At 44.3% G+C, this 19,617-nt stretch overlaps 1 protein-coding gene across 1 annotated transcript in view; it reads left to right on the plus strand.

The window, feature by feature from the left end:
* Nucleotides 1–19,617, plus strand: part of LOC122928255 (A disintegrin and metalloproteinase with thrombospondin motifs 2-like) — a 670,803-nt gene that overhangs the window by 576,558 nt on the left and 74,628 nt on the right. Inside the window, exon 21 of the mRNA XM_044280912.1 lies at nt 4,825–4,914. Coding sequence (XP_044136847.1) covers nt 4,825–4,914 — 90 coding nt within the window. The remainder of the gene's footprint in view (nt 1–4,824; nt 4,915–19,617) is intronic.

The raw sequence follows: 19,617 nt of genomic DNA on the forward strand, positions 1-19,617 counted from the left end.
CTCTCGTAGCAAGAGGACAGAGTCACCTCGGAACGGTCTAGTCTCCTGAGTTCCTCATTCACCTCGATATCCCCCAGGGTCTCAGCTCTAGGAGAGGCATTCTCTTGGGAGGGCACAGGCATCACCCCGGGAGGGGGTTCCACCTGCCCCCTCTCCATTTGACGCCTCTCCCTCCGTCTCTGCTGGGACGGGCTTGCTTTTCTCTTCATCGACCCCACTGCCCTGTCGCCTTCGCCAGCACTCGCCTCGGTAGTGGGGGCCTCCCGGCGTGCACGAGCCACATTGGCGACAGAGCGAGGACAACGACTGAACGGGTGCCCTAGCTCACCACACAGGTTGTATCTAATCTGCCCACAAGATGCAGCTAGATGGCCTTCACCCCCGCACAACGTGCACCTCTGCACTCGGCAGCTGGCGCTGAAGTGCGAAGGGCTACTGCACTTGTAACACAGCTTAGGCTGCCCCCTGTAGAACACCATGATCCTATCCCGACCAAGGAAAGCAGATGACGGTATGTGGGAAACCGACCCCCCTGAATGTTTCAAACTTAATCAGAAACGTCCAGGCACCCGACCAGATGCCAAACTCATCCAGGTTCTTGCTAGGAAGACCCTGGACGTCCCCGTACCTGCTCAACCAGGTTAAGATGTCAACACAAGAAAGTGACTCATTACGGGTCAGAACGGTCACTTTCTTGACCTCATTCTGGCAGGTTATCGCTTGCACAAAAAACCCCTGCCAGTCCAGCTGGTCTTTTGCCAGTTCATACCCAGACCAGAAAAGTTCAAGACCCTCTGGCCGGGCAAAACTGACATCAAACTCCCGGGTGCCATACGGATGTATCAGGGCAAAGATGTCACATGCCCTGATGCCCATCTGAAAGAGAAGCTCTGCCACCCTCTTCCTGGTAGGGCACACTTCATTGCCTCTCCATTTCAGACAGACTACATTCCGTCTGGCTGACCCAGGGCCGGTTGTGGGTGAGGACCAGGTGGTCTCGCCCCCGCCTTGCTCTCGGAAGGCACGCAGGCCACGCCTGTCTATCCAGAAGGATAGATCCACCTGCTGCCCCCCTACTGTAATGGAATTCTCCCCTCTCCTAAGAGCCTCTAGAAGTTGCCGCTGCAAGTTACCGTCACCAGACATTGGTAATGGGGAGTACAATGGGGACCGCCCCTCCCCCCCTGCGCCGGCGACCACACCAGCATAACTTCTGCCAGGCGTAACCGACACAGGAGGGGCAGCCGGACCGGGCCCACCCCCACCCCCCCCAGACCTATCTACAACAGGTGTCACTCCAGACCCCTCTGAAGGGGCTACATGAGGAGCACCAGCCACTTGTACAGTGGCCGGCTGACCTCCAACATTCACCCCTCCATCAGGGCCTGGGGCAACACCACTAACGTAAACTGTATTCACACAAGTGACCACTTCTTCAGTGGCCACTACCGCACTCTCCCCTCCCCCCACACACACTGCTGGGCCAGAGGGGACAGAGGTCAGTTTATTTGTTTTGTCCAGCATTTCCATGCCGGCCTTATCCACTTGATGGACAGTGCAGGAGGGAGGGGCGGCGCGCACCACACTCGCACCAGGACCCCCCCCCCCTCCCTCCCTGCCCACACACACGCTGCTCTGAGCTCCTTTGTGGATATCCGAAGCCCCACCCCCTCCACCCCTGACCACTCCCACTGTGCCTCCACTCCCCGCCGCCACAACAATACCAGCGGAAGGGACTGAAGCGGAGCAGAGGAGACTGGAACGCCGGCAAGGACTTGGGCATGTAAATTGGGAGGGGCGGAGGCAGCCACCTCGCACCCCCCCCCCCCTGCAACTCCGGATCGGGACACCGCTGTACCCACGGCCGCACCCCCTCCACCCACAGCCATCCCCACCACCCCTGCCCCCCCGTCCCCCGCCGCCATGCCAAAACTGACAGGGAGGACGGCAGGGCGCATGGGAGCGGCGAAGCAGACCGGGGCAGAGGACACAGACCCCAGGACAGGGATCCCGGCAACGACCTCTGCAAGGGGGGCAGTGGCAGCCACATCGCCCCGCCACACCTCCACCCGGCACTTGTCCAATGCCCCAGCAGAGGCGGGCGGAGCCACCCGACCACCAACCATGCCTGCCTCGCCACTCGCCCGGGAGCCTTCCTGTCTGGCCCCTCCTGCTTCTCCTCACCGCCCCTGTTACCGCAAACAGGGACGGCGTCCTGCGCCATCTTTACCACATCTTTCTCCCCACTCCTACGCACCGGTCCCACAGCAGAGATCGGGCCAGGGAGGATGGTGGGGTTCGTGCCGTGAGCTGGCTTTTCAGCTGGCCCAGGGCACGCAGGGTGGGTCACATAGACATACCTCACCTCTGGCTTTAATGTCTTTGTTTTTCTCTTCCTTCCCATCGGCTCATCTTCAGGTAATTCATAACCAAAACAAATGTCCTCACAAATTTTGGGGGACTCCAGGTGGTGTATTTCGGCCATAAGCTGCCCCCCAACTCCGCTACTCTCACTGTAGTCTATTTCCTCATTGGAACTAGTGGGGGGCAGGCACACCTGCTCTGCGGTGATGCCAGTTTCCGCATGTTGCCCCCCCATGTCCGACTCTTCCTCCTCACTAGAGGAGTCATCTTCTTGTTGTTTCAGGTTTCCAGCCATTTCATTAAACCATTGATCATTCATGAGCTTTTCCTTAAAGGGACCACTGTTTTCCAGAATGGCCCCCATTCTTTCCTGCAGCTCTTTAACAATTTATTTTAAGCCTTTTATTTTTCTCGATATTTCCTGCCTGTTTTTTCTGGCTGCTTTGTCCACCTTCCCCCTCTCAAGCCTTAGGTTCTCCCTCACCTTCTTGAGGGTCCTATTCGCTTCCTCGTACTCCCGGAGGTAGGCTGTGATCCGGGAGCTGTAAACGGCGATTAGTTCCCGGGGCTTCATGTTGCCCCAGTCAGCCTCAACCGAGCCCGGCCCACCCCCAGGAGCACTCTGCGTACCTCTTGGAGGGCTACTGTCTGCCCTCCTGGAACCGCCGACGATGGACACGGCTTCACCTCCGGGGGCTGCAGGGGCCGCTGCACCATGACTCCTGCTGGATCTTCTGACCCCCGGGGCGGAAGATGGAACTGAGGCCGGTAGCTCACCTCCCCTACCTCCCGCCGGCCTACCCCGGGAAGCAGGATCCTGGGTCTTCAGTCACTTCATGGCCCAGGACCCTATATATACAGAATAAAAGCAGATACTGAGGATTACACCCAGTATACAGGACAGAAGTGGTACTGTGCCGGGTCCATATATACATAAGAGCAGATACTGATAATTACACCCAGTATACAGGACAGGAGAAGCAGTACTGTGCAGAGTCCATATATACAAAATAAGATCAGATACTGAGAATTACACCCAGTATACAGGGCAGGAGAAGTGGTACTGTGCAGTGTCCATATATATAGTTCAGTCTCCATATGTACAGAAGAAGATCAGATATTGTTAATTATACACACAGTATACAGAACAAGAGAAGTTGTAGTATGCAGTGCCCATATATACGGAATAGGATCAGATACTGAGAATTGGATACAGAACAAGAACAACTGTACTATGCAGTATCCATATACACAGAATAATGATTACAGGCAGCACATACAGTATAACAAGAGCTGCTACCATATTGTAAGGGTATTTTAGCAACACCTGCATACATCTAAGCCAAGAGATCATTGTGTATTCATGTTTTGTTGTGTTTCACCACAAAAACTACAACAAAACCGCTTACAGTAATCTATGTAGGCACTGATTTGTGCAGGAGTATAGAGCTGGAGGCTAAATCCCAGATTATGGAATCATGATAGGGCTGTTCAACAGACCGTAATAAATCATCATTATTCAGAACAGAAATAATGTCAGCATGAACAGAACCAAGCAAAAAGCTAAGTATATCGTAGGCTCAGTTTTTTCAGGATCCATGACAAATACAGTATAATGATGTGATTTTGTTTTGTAATGCATCCTATCACATCTCACTAATTTACTGTATGAGGAGTCCATCAGGTTTACATTTATTTCATCTGTCAGAATAGGACAGCTGGCTTGCCAGAAAATAGAAAGCAATAGACCAAAACCATGACACCAAATGCCTTAACAGGAACCTGATGGACCCATTAAAAGTCAAAGGGGAAACAAAAATGAAAAATTAATCAATTATGAAGGATCTGTTCTACTTGTCATGTATCATTATTCATTTCACCACTGACTTTTAATGGGTCCCTTGTTCCTTTAAAGCAGTTGTCTCACTTCAGCAAATGGCATTTATCATGTAGGGAAAGTTAATGCAAGACACTTACTAATGTGCTGTGATTGTCCATATTGCCTCCTTTGCTGGCTGGATTCATTTTTCCATCGCTTTATACACTGCTTGTATCCAGGGGTTACGACCACCGCCACAGATACAAGGTGGCCAGGATGGAATCTGCTGCACGTGCGTGCTTATACGTGCTCCCATGGTTCTGGCCACCAGAGAGGCTGATGTGCAAGTAAGGCCACTGCTGTTGGATTGCAGGGTGATTGAAACCCCTGGATAAGAGCAGTGTATGATGTGATTGAAATATGAATCCAGCCAGCAAAGGAGGCAATATGGACAATCACAATACATTAGTAAGTGCCTTGTATTAACTTTCTCTACATAATAAATGTAATTTGCTGATGTGAGACATCCCCTTTAACTAAATGATTGAATTTCTGGTAACCAGTGCCTGTTTATCTCTGTCATTTAAAAGTAAGCATTATTTGAGAAAAGTGTTTAACAAAGGAATTGCTCTTTGTTTTAGGAAACTCTTCTGATCCTTTAAAGAAGAATTACATTGTCCAGTGGCTCTCTAGACCAGACACAGATTATCCAAATCGAAAAATATCAACAAGTAAAAGACCTATTTTTAATTTTGCCTGTGGCATAAAATGCATGCCTTTAATGCAGTTGCTGCACTGGACTCTGATTCTATTTCTTATTCTCCATGGAACAGTTACACGTCTTTAATTCTATTCTTGCACTGTCTGTCTTTAGATTCTGTAGCACTGACAAAAGGGTATTCTTTTAGTACTTTACATTATGTTTAGCAGCAAAGTACACAATGTAGCAGTGTAACAAATGGTGGTAACTATAGAAAATGAGTTTTCATATGGATATATATTTTTGTGGAACCATATGAAAATTTCTTTACTTGAACTAAAGTAGCTGTAAACACCTGTGGGCAATATAAATTACTGAACTAAATAAATAGCATATCATCTTGGAATCATTGAATATCTGAATAGAGTTGAGATAAAGTTTTAACCATTATACTGCTTTTTCTAGCAGTGCTTATAACCATTGTTAAAACTTTAAATTTAAAATCAAGGACACTGAACAAAAGAGCATACAAAAACATACTAAAAGCTACATAAAATCATGCCTTCTTTCAATAAGGCTAACTGATCATGTTATTTCCCCAGGAGCAACACAATTATTGTGTCTTTCAGTTTTTATCAATTGGAAAAAGGATCCAACTTGTTGTCAAGTTTAAAGTGTGAAAAAGGGTGGCTTATTTAAAAACTAGTTTTGACCCATTGCTTACCCATTGTCCGTGAAATTTAACCTTTCTTAGACCAACTTATATAGAGAAAAACAAAACCAACTGGTTGAATGTCTCCAATTGAACCTAATGAAGCAAAAAAGTTGTATGAAAGTTGTCTCGAACCCCGACACAGCATTGAAATAACTGCCCTGGCTTCAATCATATACCTTTTAGCTATAATCATAACTGCTCATGACATTAGTTTTAAGAAATGAACAGTCAGGTATGTATTATAGTATATAGTAATAGTCATTTGAACTAAATAATATTGCAGCTGAAACATTGAATTGACCACAATATAGATAATACAGTTCTAATTTGTATTATAGTTTACAACATGTTCTTCAACGTAGCTACCATTTGCCTTGATTATAGCTTGGCACACTCTGGGCATTCTCTCAAACAAATTTCATTAGATACCCACCAGGGATGCCTTTCCAACAGTTCTGAAGTATTTCCCATGTATGCCTAGCACTTGTCAAACAGGTCATAGGCTGTACCTCCCTCCATCACCCTTCTCTTTGAAAAGAAGCTTCTGGCCCAGCTAAGTGCAAACCAGATGGAATGGTGCAATGCAGCAGAATGCTGTCGTAGCCATGCTGGTTAAGTTTGCCTTTAAAGAGGACCTTTCATTGATTTTTATATTTTTTTAGTTTAATTAAATACTTTTCTTTGCTGGATACTGCCTGTTTTTTTTTTTTTTTTTTTTAATATTGCTTATACGCCCGCTGTGCCCCCTTCTGTTTTCCCACCCACTATGTTAATTCTGAGCATCGGTACAGGGAGGAGGAGACGCCAGGGTTTCTCAATAGCAGACTCCTTCTCCCTGGCTGTGCCACGATCCAATAACAGCAGAGAGCGTCACAGCCAAGGAGAAGGTGAGCTGTTTTTTCTCCCTGGCTGTGACGATCTCCGCTGTGATTGGATCACGGCACAGCCAAGGAGAAGGAGACGCCTATTGAGAAACCCTGGCGTCTCCTCCTCCCTGTACCGATGCTCATAATTAACATTGTGGGTGGGAAAAACAGCAGGGGGGCACAGTGGGACGTACAAGCAATATTTTAAAAAAACAGGCAGGGTGGCAGCATCAGCGGGGGATACCCGGCAAAGAAAGGTATTTAATTAAACTAAAAAAAAATCTATGAAAGGTCCTCTTTAATTCTCTTACAAGTATTTGAAATCATTACCAACAAAACAGCCCCACACCATGACCCCTTCTGCCACGCTTTGTGGTGAGAAACATATTTTCAAGCATCATTTGTTGACCTTCTGACATTATAAGTTAAAAAGGGAAGAAAACAGGCCATAATGAACTTGACACATGGTTCAGGACATGTGTGAGCAGAGCCCCAGTGAAATTTAAGCATTTAGGAAAATGAACTTGCAAAAAGTTCCTGCATCCATATTCTGTATTATACAATTTATATGTATTACCCACAGGTGTATGTTAAAAGGTACTATGCTGCATTATAACCCACATTATTTTTGTATCATCAAAGCATACATTTATCAACCGTTATATTTCAAAGGGAAAATCTGCCACCTTGTGTGATTTGCGTTTGTAGACTTTAGGATGATGAAAAACAAATTTTCTGCACTTTGGGCAAAAAATACTTTGATTATACTGCACACTAAATTCTGTGTCTTCTAACCTATGCTACTACCAAACCTTTTATAGTTGCTCTAAATGGGAAGAACCTCCCAAACTGGTTACTCTGGAATAGACTGCAAAAATTCATGCAAACTCTGTTCTTATAGGTCAAATTTTTATAATTCTAATACATTTCACTTACTTTAGGAAATCATGAGTGTACTTTTTCAAAGTACTTTTTATATTTTGATGGTGTAACTCATAATGTTTGGGTAGTCTTTCCTATTTAATTACTAATGCTTGCATGTTTTTGTTTGTGTGTGTGGGGGGGTATATTCTGTTATATTGCTTCTACTAACGTGGTATATGGGGAATATCATACTCAAGGACAAATAATATACAGCAAACTACTCTGCAAGGCTATGAAACAAGAATACCTCATACAGCATTATTTTATTTAATCCCAAATATCATAATGCCTTAATAATGACACAAATTCAGTGTCAACGCATACTTGAAATATAGAGAAATTGGGACATTATGTTGTTTTATCATAGATCCCTTTTCCTTTATTTCTGTGGCTTAAAATATGACTGTTTTTACATCAAAGGGGTTGTCTCGCTGTAAAACCCCTTTTCATATCGGTGGTTTATGCCAAGTAGCTCATTACACTGTAGTGGGTCCTGGGTCTGGGTCTTACCCAGTGATCATGTGTTATCATCAGGGTAACCTGTGTGTACTTTTTAATCTGCTGCTGTGCTAAAGTATTACAGAGTGACTTTGAAATTAGATTTTTATGTCTGCCGCATGACTTCAGTCATCCAGGGGCAACTGTTGGCCACAGCTAACAGAGCGCCCTTCTCATGAGCTGCAGATGCCCAAAAACCCATCTAACAACTGTCAGGCACCAACTCTATAATCAACAGGTTACATGCAACAGTTTAACTATCTGCACAGTATTAAGGAGGACCTTTCAATGGTCTTGACATAACAATATTAGTACCTGGCAGTTTTGGGCATGATCAGTAAAAGTCCATGTGCTAATTCTTTTTTAGATCAGCTGCTCCGTTGGGGCGCTGTTCCCGTTGTTCTCTTTTGCCGCCCTGTATGCTAATTAGTAGCATCGGTACAGGGAGGGGGAGACAGTCATGTTACTCAAGGGCCATCTCCTTCTCCCTCGCTGTGCTGCCCATTCGCAGTAGAGCGTGTCATAGCCAGGGAGAAGGTGAGCTTTTTTTTTTCTCCCTGTACCTGGCCATTAAAAAACACGTCTGTCTCCTCCTCCCTGTACCGATGCTACTAATTAGCATACAGGGCGGCAAAAGAAAACAAGGGGCAAGCACCCAAATGGAGCATCCAGTCTGAAAAAAAAAATTGCGTATGGACATCTGCTGATGATGCCCTACACTGCCAGGTACTAACATTGTTAATCAGGAAAAGTCATTTTTATAAATGAATTCAATTAATGAAAGAAAATTAAAATGGTCTGAAGTGTTCATTAAGAAGATCAGAGTGGTTTTACTATCTTTAGTGTCTAGGTTTAATTGCTTTAGCCTTGTGTGGCTCCAAAGAAATAAACACTTCAGTAACAAAATCAATCATTATCTTTCTTGAATAGTATATACAGTATATGTGAGCAAAACGTTGCTGCCCTAGTCTAAACCCATTTTTTTTATTTATTTCTACTGATAATTACAAAAATGTATGCTCATTGCTGCCCCCTACTGTTGGATTAATTTAAAGGGGTTATCCGGGGGTTTAATATTGATAGTCCATCAATATCTGATAAATGGGGGCCCAACTCTGGGTACCCCAATCAGATGTTTGAAGAAACTGTGGCCTTTTTGTAGTGCCAGTGATGTCACTTTTACCAGGTGCATGACTTTGGTGCAGCTCAATCTAATTTATATACTGAGAACAGGTGCAATAAAATGGACGGTGCTGTGCTTTGTATGCAGTCAAGGGGCTACAGCACTGACTGGAGAGGTGCAGCCTCTTCAAACAACTGACTGGTGATTATACCAGTTGTTGAAACCCCCACCAATCAGATATTGATGACCCTTAGGCTAGGTCATCAATATTTCCCTCCCAATAAAAAACACATTTAGGGGGAATTTATCAAACTGGTGTAAAGTAGAACTGGCTTAGTTACCCATAGCAACCAATCAGATTCCTCCTTTCATTTTCCAAAGGAACTGTCCAAAATGAAAGGTGGAATCTAACTGGTTGATATAGGCAACTAAGCCAGTTCAACTTTACACCAGTTTGATAAAATTACCTCCTTAATCTTTTACCTTGTTGCCACTTTAAACACTTTTTTTTTCAGTGTTCTTAAAATAGGAATGCATAATGGTTTCAATATGTATGACCAATGTAAGATTACATGCTGCTGTAAAACAGGTTTTGCCCAAAAAAGTGCTGCAAAAGGAACTGCTAGAAAAGGAGCATTTTCTAATTATCTCAGGGCTGGACAACCTGCGGCTCTCCAGCTGTTGTTAAACTACAATTCCCACCATGCCCTGCTGTAGGGTGATAGTTGTAGGCTGTCTGGGAATGCTGGAAGTTGTAGTTCTGCAACAGCTGGAGAGCCGCAGGTTGACCATCCCTGATATATTCTATACAGTAACTTCTGAGTGAAGCTTTACTATGGGTTCTTTGAGTCTGGCTGAGATTACGGACAGTGGTATGCATTCTACTGTACAATAGTGACTTATCAACAAAGATGTAGTATGAGCCTTATTCATGGTAATTCAAAGTTATCTTCTGTACTACCAAGCTGCCTGTTTTCGTTATTCCAGTGTGCCTCTGTTTTTATATATGCTGCATTCTACTGTGCCTTTCTACAAGGCTGGTTATGTGTGATTATGTAAGTTTCAATTATGCTTTACATCTTAAAGGTGTTTTCCCATTATAATAACTAGTGTTGAGTGAAGCGAAGCTTTTGAAGCAAAATTTGGTCCGAACTTGTGGAAAACGTTGATGCGCAACAAATCTGAATTTCCTTGCGCTTTGTGGTAATGAATCAGGTGCTGCATGTGTTAAAAAGCAAAACTTAGTGTAGAGGAGACAAGCCGGAGAACGCAATATCACCCATTATGCCATGCAGCCAGCGAGTCTGCAGATAGCCATCCCCTGTGATGTTACAGCCCTATAAAGCCCTCATCCCATTCTGCTCCGCCATTAGGGAGAGCATAGGGAGAGATATGGCAAGTGCTCATCCGCTAGGAAGAATGTTTCTGAAATTTATTAATAGAAGAATTCAATAACAATAAGATGGAAGCCTTTATTATTCCAGTGCCCAGTGTGCTAACCAGTACCATACCGGTTGCACTCCTTAGGGGGAGCCAGGTCTTAATGATCACCATCCTCATCTTTTGCCTGCTTTACTTCCTAAGAAAGTCAGCAAGATGCAGAGAAAAAAGGAGCTGGATGTTCTTAATGACATATTCTCATATATATTAAATGATGTGGAAAAGGAGGAAAAGCAGATGGCAGAAGAAGGGTACTCACCTGTAGGGCAGGAGAGTGCTGGCATTGGAGAAGTGGGTATGCCAGCATATTATACCCCCACCTAACCAGCCAAACACCATACCAGCCCCTGTTTAAAGATGCATTAAAGGTGCCACATGGCCATTAACAATGAAGACCGACTATACAGTATCTTCATTATTAAATGTCCGCTCCGTGTAGCCGTACCCTAAGGCAGAGTTGCCTGGGTATACCTGATTTATAGCAATTTGATACAAATTAATTCATAACAAATCGTATTTCTTGGGGAACTTCAGCGAAGCTGCAGAATCTCTAATGACAACGTATCGTATCGTAATTTTCGAATCAGTGGCGAGTCGACTGCTGTGGCCCCTGCCAATCATGAGAAGGGGGGGCTTTGCTCCCCCATGTGAATGAAGCAGACATCACATAGGCAGGATGCTGCTCCATTCAGCTCTATGTGGCTGCCGGAGCTAGCCGAGTGCTTGTACTCTGCTATTTCCTGCAGTTCCATAGAGTTGAATGGTGTGGTGGTCATATATGCATGTATGCCGCACCATTCAAACAGGGAGCAAAGCATGATTGGCAGAGGCCCCAGTGGTCAGACCCTGTGGATATTGTAATGGGCCAACCCCTTTTAAAGAGAACAGTTCACCATACTTTTCCATAACAAACATAGTGGGATGCATAGTTCATGTAAACAGTGCTGCGTGTTACCTCTTTACACTTTAGAAATTGATTCCTAGGAAAGATCTGAGCCTCAAAGACTTTATTGAATTGTATTTGGAGTCCTAATGTCATGTCATGTGATGACTTCAGTAACCAAACAATAATTAAGCAACCCTGCTTAGGAGAGCTCACTTCTCACAGCTTATGTTGCAGTGAATTGGATTTTATGGGAACCATGTGGTTTCCAAGATATGCTGGTATATTAGAAAACCTTGGCTTGGCCTAACTTTTTATTTATTTATTTTTTCTATTCCCCATTCTACCCCACCATCTCTGCAGCATCTATTGAATGTTTAACATCCCTGCCACTACAACCACCACCTAAATTTTTTTTTTATCTGTCATACAGATAAGAAACCCTATCAACATCTCTTCATGAATAAATTGGATTTTTTTGAAAATAAACTTAAATAGCATCTGTCAGCAAGATCAACCCTAGTCAGGGGCGGACACAGACAGCAGAGGGCCCCTGTGCAAAGAATGTGCCTGCCCCCCCTCCCCCCTCCAAGCCAAATTCTCAACATAACCTATTCCGTCCTAACATTACTTATAGCAATACAAAACATACAGGGTAAGGCTACTTTCACACCTGCAGCACTACGCTCCGGCCACCTGATCCAGCAGAAAATGCATGGAATTGGCCAGACACAAACTCAGGCATGCAGCGGTTTGTGTCCCGCTGATTCTCTGCATTTTTGCCGGATTGTGGCCGATCTCTGCCAGACCCCGTTATAGTTAATGTGGCTGGCGAACATTCTGTCTGCATCCAGCAGTGCTGGAGCATTCCGGCAGGCTGTTCTCTGCTGGAAGAGCCTACCAGAATCACTAACTCAGATGTGAAGGTAGCCTAATACAGGTCCACATACCTCTTAAATCCAGGGCCATCTTCGTTGATGTAGATGTTCTCTGTCCTCATCTTCTTGTTTCAAACCACACCGCTATGATGATTTCAGTCATCTCTTCTTTCTGCAGGGTTTGACAGACAGACATCTTAGTTTCCTAGTTTTCCATCATCCTCCCACCTAATCAACACCCCTCTAATACTGTGCCCCCTATACAAGTTACACACAGATAGTTCCCCTTAAATAATTACTGGCACACAGTGTCCTAAAAAATAACTGCGCCCAGGAAACGGTGTTCCTGACACTAATAGTGTAAACATAATGTTCCCCAAAAATAAGTGTGCTAAGCTGATACCGTGCCAGGGTGCCCACCAAAGTAACAGTGATCCCCAAAATCCCACCAATAGAAATAATTATCTACCAGACAACACGTAGTAGTAATAGTGCCCCTACAGTAATAATGACCCCACTGTGTCCCAGAAGTAATAATGCTCCAATAGTGCTCACACTAGTATTCAAGTTCCTCATAGTCCCTCAACTGTAATAATGCCCACCATAATGTCCCCAGTGGTAATAATTCTCTTTATAATGTGTATCAGTAGAAAAATGCCCCCTTATAATGTGCACCAGTACATAAAAGTGCCCTGTTGTGTGACAGTATAAAAAAAAACCTCCTCTTAGTGCCCCTATAGAGTCAATGTCCCCATAGTACCCTCATTGTGTGCCAATGCCCCCTACTGTTTGCCAAAAAAAAACCTCTTAGTGCCCCCAGTTAAGCCAAGGTCCCCATAGTGCCTCCTATATCGTGTGCCTCCCCTTGTCCCCATGGTGCCTGACAATGTGCCAGTATAAAATGCCCCCATAATGTGTGCCAGTATATAAAATAGGGTCACCAGTAGATGCCCCAATACTGCTCCCCCCTTCTCCATAGTGCCCATGTGTGCTAGCATATAAGATAGGGCCCCCATAGTGCTACTCCCCCTCCATAGTGCCCCCCATGTCTGCCAATATATAAGATAGAGCCCCAGAAGATGGCCCCAATAGTACTCCTCCCTCCATAGTGCCCCCATGTGTGTCAGTATTTAAAATAGGGCCCCCCATAGTTCTCCTCCCCCTCCATAGTGCCCCCTTTACGTGCCAGTATATAAAATAGGGCCCCAATCGTACTCCGCCCTCCACAGTGCCCCCATGTGGGTTAGTATTTAAAATAGGGCCCCCATAGTGCTCCTCCTCCTCCATAGTGCCCCCCATGTGTGCCAGTACATAAGATAGGGCCCCAGTAGATGCCCCCATGAGTGCCAGATAGGGCCCCTAGTAAAGTGTAAATAAAAAAATAAACTCACATACTTACCTCCTTGCCGCTTTCAGCGATGCAATGCAGGCCTCTTCCAGCCTGTGTCCCACGCTGTATGGCTCAGGCGGCGTGATGACATCATCACGCCGCCTTCGCCGTCCTCCGATAGGTGTCAGGCCTAGTGCCTGTAGCATATGAGAGGACTGGGGAAGGGGGACGCCTCTCCCCTGCCCCGTCGCAGCATCCATCCGTATCGCTGTTCTAAGGACAGCAATACAGATGAATAGAGATGAGCGCTTCCACAATGGAAGTGCTCATCTCCCCCTGCTGCCAGTAGGAAGGGGCCCCCTACTGCTCTGGGCCCCTGTGCAACCGCACCGGCTGCACATGTGGTATGTCCGTCCCTGACCCTAGTAAAACCTGACATACTGCGTGGTAGGGTTGTTCATGATTGCAAAAACCCTGCAGCAATCCATTGTGTCACTTTAGATAAATTGGTTCTTTTATGTTTATGCAAATTTAGCATGTGAAGCACTGAGTGGAGGGGTGTAGCCCCTCAGAGCACTGCTTCACCTCTGCCTTTCTAACTTAGCCACTGCCTCTGTCCCACTGATGGAAATGATCAAGCACTTTTCTGATTCCTGACATCTCATGCATGCACCGATGTGTTCAATTGGCACATGGGTAGTAGATCTAATTCGGCTGTCCCCACTCCTATGAACCTATGTGGCGATTGCACTCTTGTCAGCACATATGCTAGATTTTAGGGTCAGGCATCGGAATAGTGATGATTACATTAATTTTGGAATTGAAGTCAACACATCCCTCAAAAGAACTATCATATACATACCATCAACATACATTAGCAACCGATCTTCCATTGGGCCACGTACAAAATCACTTATCTCCTCATTATTCCTAATTAAATTGGCCAAAAGTTCAGAAATCAAAGCAAATGATATAGTAGAGAAGAGGCAACCCTTTCTCATTTTCCAATATAACTCAAATGTACTGTATGCCTTTCTATTTATACTATTACACACGCTTGCTCCTTTATATAACAGTTTTACCCAATAAAAACCCTGTCAAATCCCATCTTCTCTAAAACAGCCCAAATAAAGTCCCACAACACAGTTGAACACCTTAATTGTGACAAGTTAGACCACAACTTGTTCACTTTCCCACGTACTCTGCAGCCAGCGTTGTCAGCTGGAAATTTTTGGAGCAATTTTTCCACAAGGACCTTCTGGTATTGCGCCATTTTGCTCATCCTCTCCACCACAGCAATGAGAGATGAGAAGTTCTCTTTGTAGCTGGGGTCGAGAAGGGTGAACAACCAGTAATCGGTGTTGGCCAAAATGCGTACGACGCAAGGGTAACAGGAAAGGCAGCCTAACTTAAAGTCAGCCATGTGTGCCAGAGTCCCAACAGACAAGACTTTGCTGTCCTCAACAGGAGGATGACTCAATCTCCTCATCCTCTTCCTCCTCTTCTACCAATCCACGCCAAGCAGATGGAATAAAACTTCCATGAGTACTACCCTCTGTAGCGGAGGCAACCGTCTCCTGCTCCTCCTCCTCATCATCATCCAATTTGCGCATAAAAGACTAACTGAGGGTGGTCTGGCTATCACCCTGTGTACTTTCTTCCCCCATTTCCACCTCTTCCACATGCAAAGCGTCCGCCTTAATTGTGAGCAGCGAGCGTTTGGTCAGACACAGAAGTGTTGATTCCTGAAAGTTGCTTAAAACCTCACAGAGGTCAGACATCAATGCCCACTTGTCGCTTGTGAAAAGCGGAAGCTGACTGGAAAAGCGATGTTGCATCTTGTATTCCACTACTGCCCTCTTCTGCTTACAAAGCCTGGCCAACATGTGGAACGTCGAGTTCCAGCGCGTGCTCACATCGCACAACAGTCAGTGAGCTGGCAATTGCAAGCGTTGCCAGACCGGCGGAAGCTATCGATGACTTGCGGAAATGGGCACTAACGCGGCTCACCTTTACCAGTAGCTCAGGCAAATTGGGGTAGGTTTTGAGAAACCACTGAACCACTAGGTTGAACACGTGGGCTAGGCATGGTATGTGTGTGAGCTTGCCGAGCTCCAAAGACGCCACCAAGTTACGGCCATTATCAGACAAACCATGCCTGGTTGTAGGTTGAGTGGCGAGAGCCGCAGCTCAGTCTGTTCCCTTATCCCTGCCACAGCTCTGCAGCGGTGTACTGTTTGTCACCTAAGCAGATCAGTTTAAGCACGTCCTGTTGTTGCCACTTCCCTGCTGCAGTGCTACACTGCTTCCAGCTACCGGCTGATGGCTGACTGGTGCTGCGAGATGATAATTCAGAGGAGGAGGTGGAGTAGGAGAAGGGGGGGGGGTTTGAAGCCACTAATGTAGGTGGCAGCAGAAACCTTGATGGAAATAGCGGACACAGTCTACGGAAAGAGTACACTGAATGTCGCAGATCTTTTTAGGCTGCGCACACGTTATGCAGGAGATGTAGCGCAGTTAATGTCGCTGTCTGCAGCTGCTAAACAATTGCTAGCTATTTAGCATAGGTTGCGCTAAAAATATATATTGCTGCCAGATACAACTATAGTCCTTAAAACGACTTTTGGGTCTATAACAAGTATAAAAACTCAAATATTGCTATTTCAATCCCTACACTATCTCTCCCTATACACCTTCTGCTCTCCAGCTCTCCCTGACTAATACTGAGCTGAACACGTGTTATCGGGTGCTATATAGCACCCGTTGACACGTTCTGGCCACCCAATCACTGTAATGCAAGCAGCTAACATGGATATGGCATTAAAGTGAATGGCAGTACTTACCTGCACGTTTATTGGCTGCGTAAGCGGAGGAGACTCGAGCATACTGCGGTGTGCCGAGTATCGCGATGCTCGAGCCGAACTAGTGTTCAGCTATTAGCATTCCTTGATAAGATTTTCTGTATTCCTTTAAAAAATCATATTATCAAATAAAAAAAGAAAGAAAAAATACCAACCCCTACTGAAGTCCTACCACCCCCTCAAACATCTGTATCATTTTGTGCAGATTCTAAACTAAGCAGTTTCAGTTTTTGTTCAAAATACCCAAAACCCAAACTGTCTCCTGATCAATTACATGCCATCTTGCAGGGTATTTGAGAGTATTTCACCCCTTTATGTTTCAATTTTCGCAACAAAACTTGTTCTCCTCTTTTGAATTTCTGCTGGGTAGGAAAATGATCACTGCAGAATTGTTGTATGTCAGAGAGGTTTCCTCTCCCTCATTTTTCAATATAATGGGGTTCATTTATTATGACCCCCTGCGCCAGCAAATGGTTTAAAAAAAAAGTCACATGTCCTCATTATGTGACTTTTTGAATGCTCATGCACCTCAATTTTGGCATATGTGGTGTTTCTACACTGGCTTCACCATTGGGGAGTGGCAAGGTGTGGGCATTGTGTGGATGGGGCCAACCATGGTAGTGGATCAGGATAAATCAAAGAGTGGCATACAACACTAGTCTTTGATAAATGATCCCTCCATCTCTACCTGTCTCTAGTAAACAATAATCCTGCTAACATTGCCCAAGCTTCTTAGATAAACCATTTATGCATACATTTTGTATGGTACTCTCCTTCAGCAATATGGCCCTCTCCTTCGGTCCTTCCCCTTTGGCAATCCAACAAACCTATTCTCAAGGTCAACAACATTTTATTTTTTATTTGTTTATTGTTTAATCTTTCAATAGATTTTTGAAAAGCTCTCATACTATGTTAATTCTCTTCTCTGGTTAATTCAAAATGTATAATGCCCAATTCTTTCAAAAGATTCATTCCTCTGTTAAACATTGTGCAATTTGCTGTGAAATCTTTCTCAGAGAAGGGTCTTTCCACTTCAATTTGATTTTCCTCTCTTTCTACCTCTGTTTTTTTTTTTTACTTTATCTGAGATGAGCCCAAATGTTTGTCCATCATTTCATTTTTCTCCTAATGCTGCATCTGAAAGTCTTGATCTCATCACTCTTATTATATATATATATTTTTTGCCATATTTCCACCAATACTGTGATTTGTGCTTAAGGCTACTTTCACACTAGCGTTCGATCGGATCCGTTCTGAACGGATCCGACCATATTAATGCAGACGGTGGCTCCGTTCAGAACGGATCCGTCTGCATTATATTGGCAAAAAAAAGCTAAGTGTGAAATTAGCCTGAGCGGATCCGTCCAGACTTTTACATTGAAAGTCAATGGGGGACGGATCCGTTTGAAGATTGAGCCATATTGTGTCATCTTCAAACGGATCCGTCCCCATTGACTTACATTGTAAGTCTGGACGGATCCGCACGCCTCCACACGGCCAGGCGGACACCCGAACGCTGCAAGCAGCGTTCAGGTGTCCGCCTGCTGAGCGGAGCGGAGGCTGAACGCCGCCAGACTGATGCAGTCTGAGCGGATCCGCATCCATTCAGACTGCATCAGGGCTGGACGGAAGCGTTCGGGTCCGCTCGTGAGCCCCTTCAAACGGAGCTCACAAGCGGACAGCCGAACGCTAGTGTGAAACTAGCCTAAATAAATCTACAACCAAATGCACACTGAGCTGACCATTTTTAAATGGGTACTCTCAAATTAAAAAAAGAGATACCTTGCTGTAAGAGTTTGCCATAGGGTAAACAGCTTGGCATGAGTTAGTCTACTTTCACATTCTCGCGTTTTGATGTCCGTCTGATGAAACTAAGCCAAACTGATCCATCCTGGCACACAGTGTAAGTCAATGGGGACGAATCCATTTTCACTGACACAATCTGGCACAATAGAAAACTGATCCATCCTCCATTGACTTTCAATGGTGTTCAAGACGGATCCGTCTTGGCTATGATAAAGATAATACAAATGGATCCTTTTTGAATGGATGCAGACGGTTGTATTATCTGAATGGATCCATCCACAAAACGCGAGTGTAAAAGTAGCCTTAGCCCACAAAACTAGTGTCTTACAATAGGATTAAACCATAAAATCATTAGTATACATTAGGGTTAGGCGCTTGCAAAAAAAAATTAAAATTAAAGTTAGGTTGCAACATAATGTCAATACTATATCAAGTTTAGCTCCTATGACAGATATTCAAAATCCTACATGGACAGCAAATAGCAGAATTGCTCAATACAGTGCATTTGGAAAGTCTTCAGATCTTTTCACTTTAAAAAAAAAAAAATATGTTGTGGCCTTGTGCTAAAATAAAATAAAAAAATCAACGAGCAAGTGAAAAGTTTACAAATTTTAAAAAAGCTTGCAAATTTATTAAAAAGGAAACATTTTAATTTCACATGGACATAAGTATTCAGAACTTTTGCTATGACACTTAAAAATGTGGCTTTGGGGGCTTCCCATTTCTCTTCACTTTGAGGCTACCACCAGGGGAAAATATTATTAAAAAGAAGAACTGATTAAACAGTTTGAGATTATTGTTATGTACTTTTGAAGTAAAAGATCTATATAATGTGATAAGTTGCATATTAGTGATGAAATTCCAGAGATGATCAGCTGGTGGTATCAAACCTTTAGTTATGGCTGGTGGTGTATTTGAGAATGTGAACAACTAGGGGTGGAATGTTGGTGTTGTCCTTGATAGTTGTGCTGATGTTCCTGGTACTTTTTTTCAATGATAGCGATAGCCATCTACAGCTTTCTATGAACACAGTGGTATTGAAAAATTGCAATGCATAAAATGCATTGAATTAAACCAGGACATTGATGCACTAAAATGTGTAGACATGCACAATTTTAAATTGTAGGCAAATTCAATTTTTTTTCTCGGTAATTCAAATTGGCACAATTAAATATTCCTTTCTATGAACACACTGGTATTGACACTGAAATGTGCTGAACTATATGCAACTTTCAATGGTAGAAACAGTTTTGTTTTTAAGAAAGAAAAATGTGCAATTGTGCAGCATATCCAGTGAAAAATATGGTGCTGGAGGTGCTGGGAATATTCCTATAAAATACTTCTGAACTGTGGGAGCTTAAGGTTTTTGAAAAAAAAATGCTGGCTGTTCATGCACAGAAAAAAAAAAAG

The sequence above is a fragment of the Bufo gargarizans genome, chromosome 2 (genome assembly GCF_014858855.1).
Source record: "Bufo gargarizans isolate SCDJY-AF-19 chromosome 2, ASM1485885v1, whole genome shotgun sequence".
Classification (NCBI taxonomy): domain Eukaryota; kingdom Metazoa; phylum Chordata; class Amphibia; order Anura; family Bufonidae; genus Bufo; species Bufo gargarizans.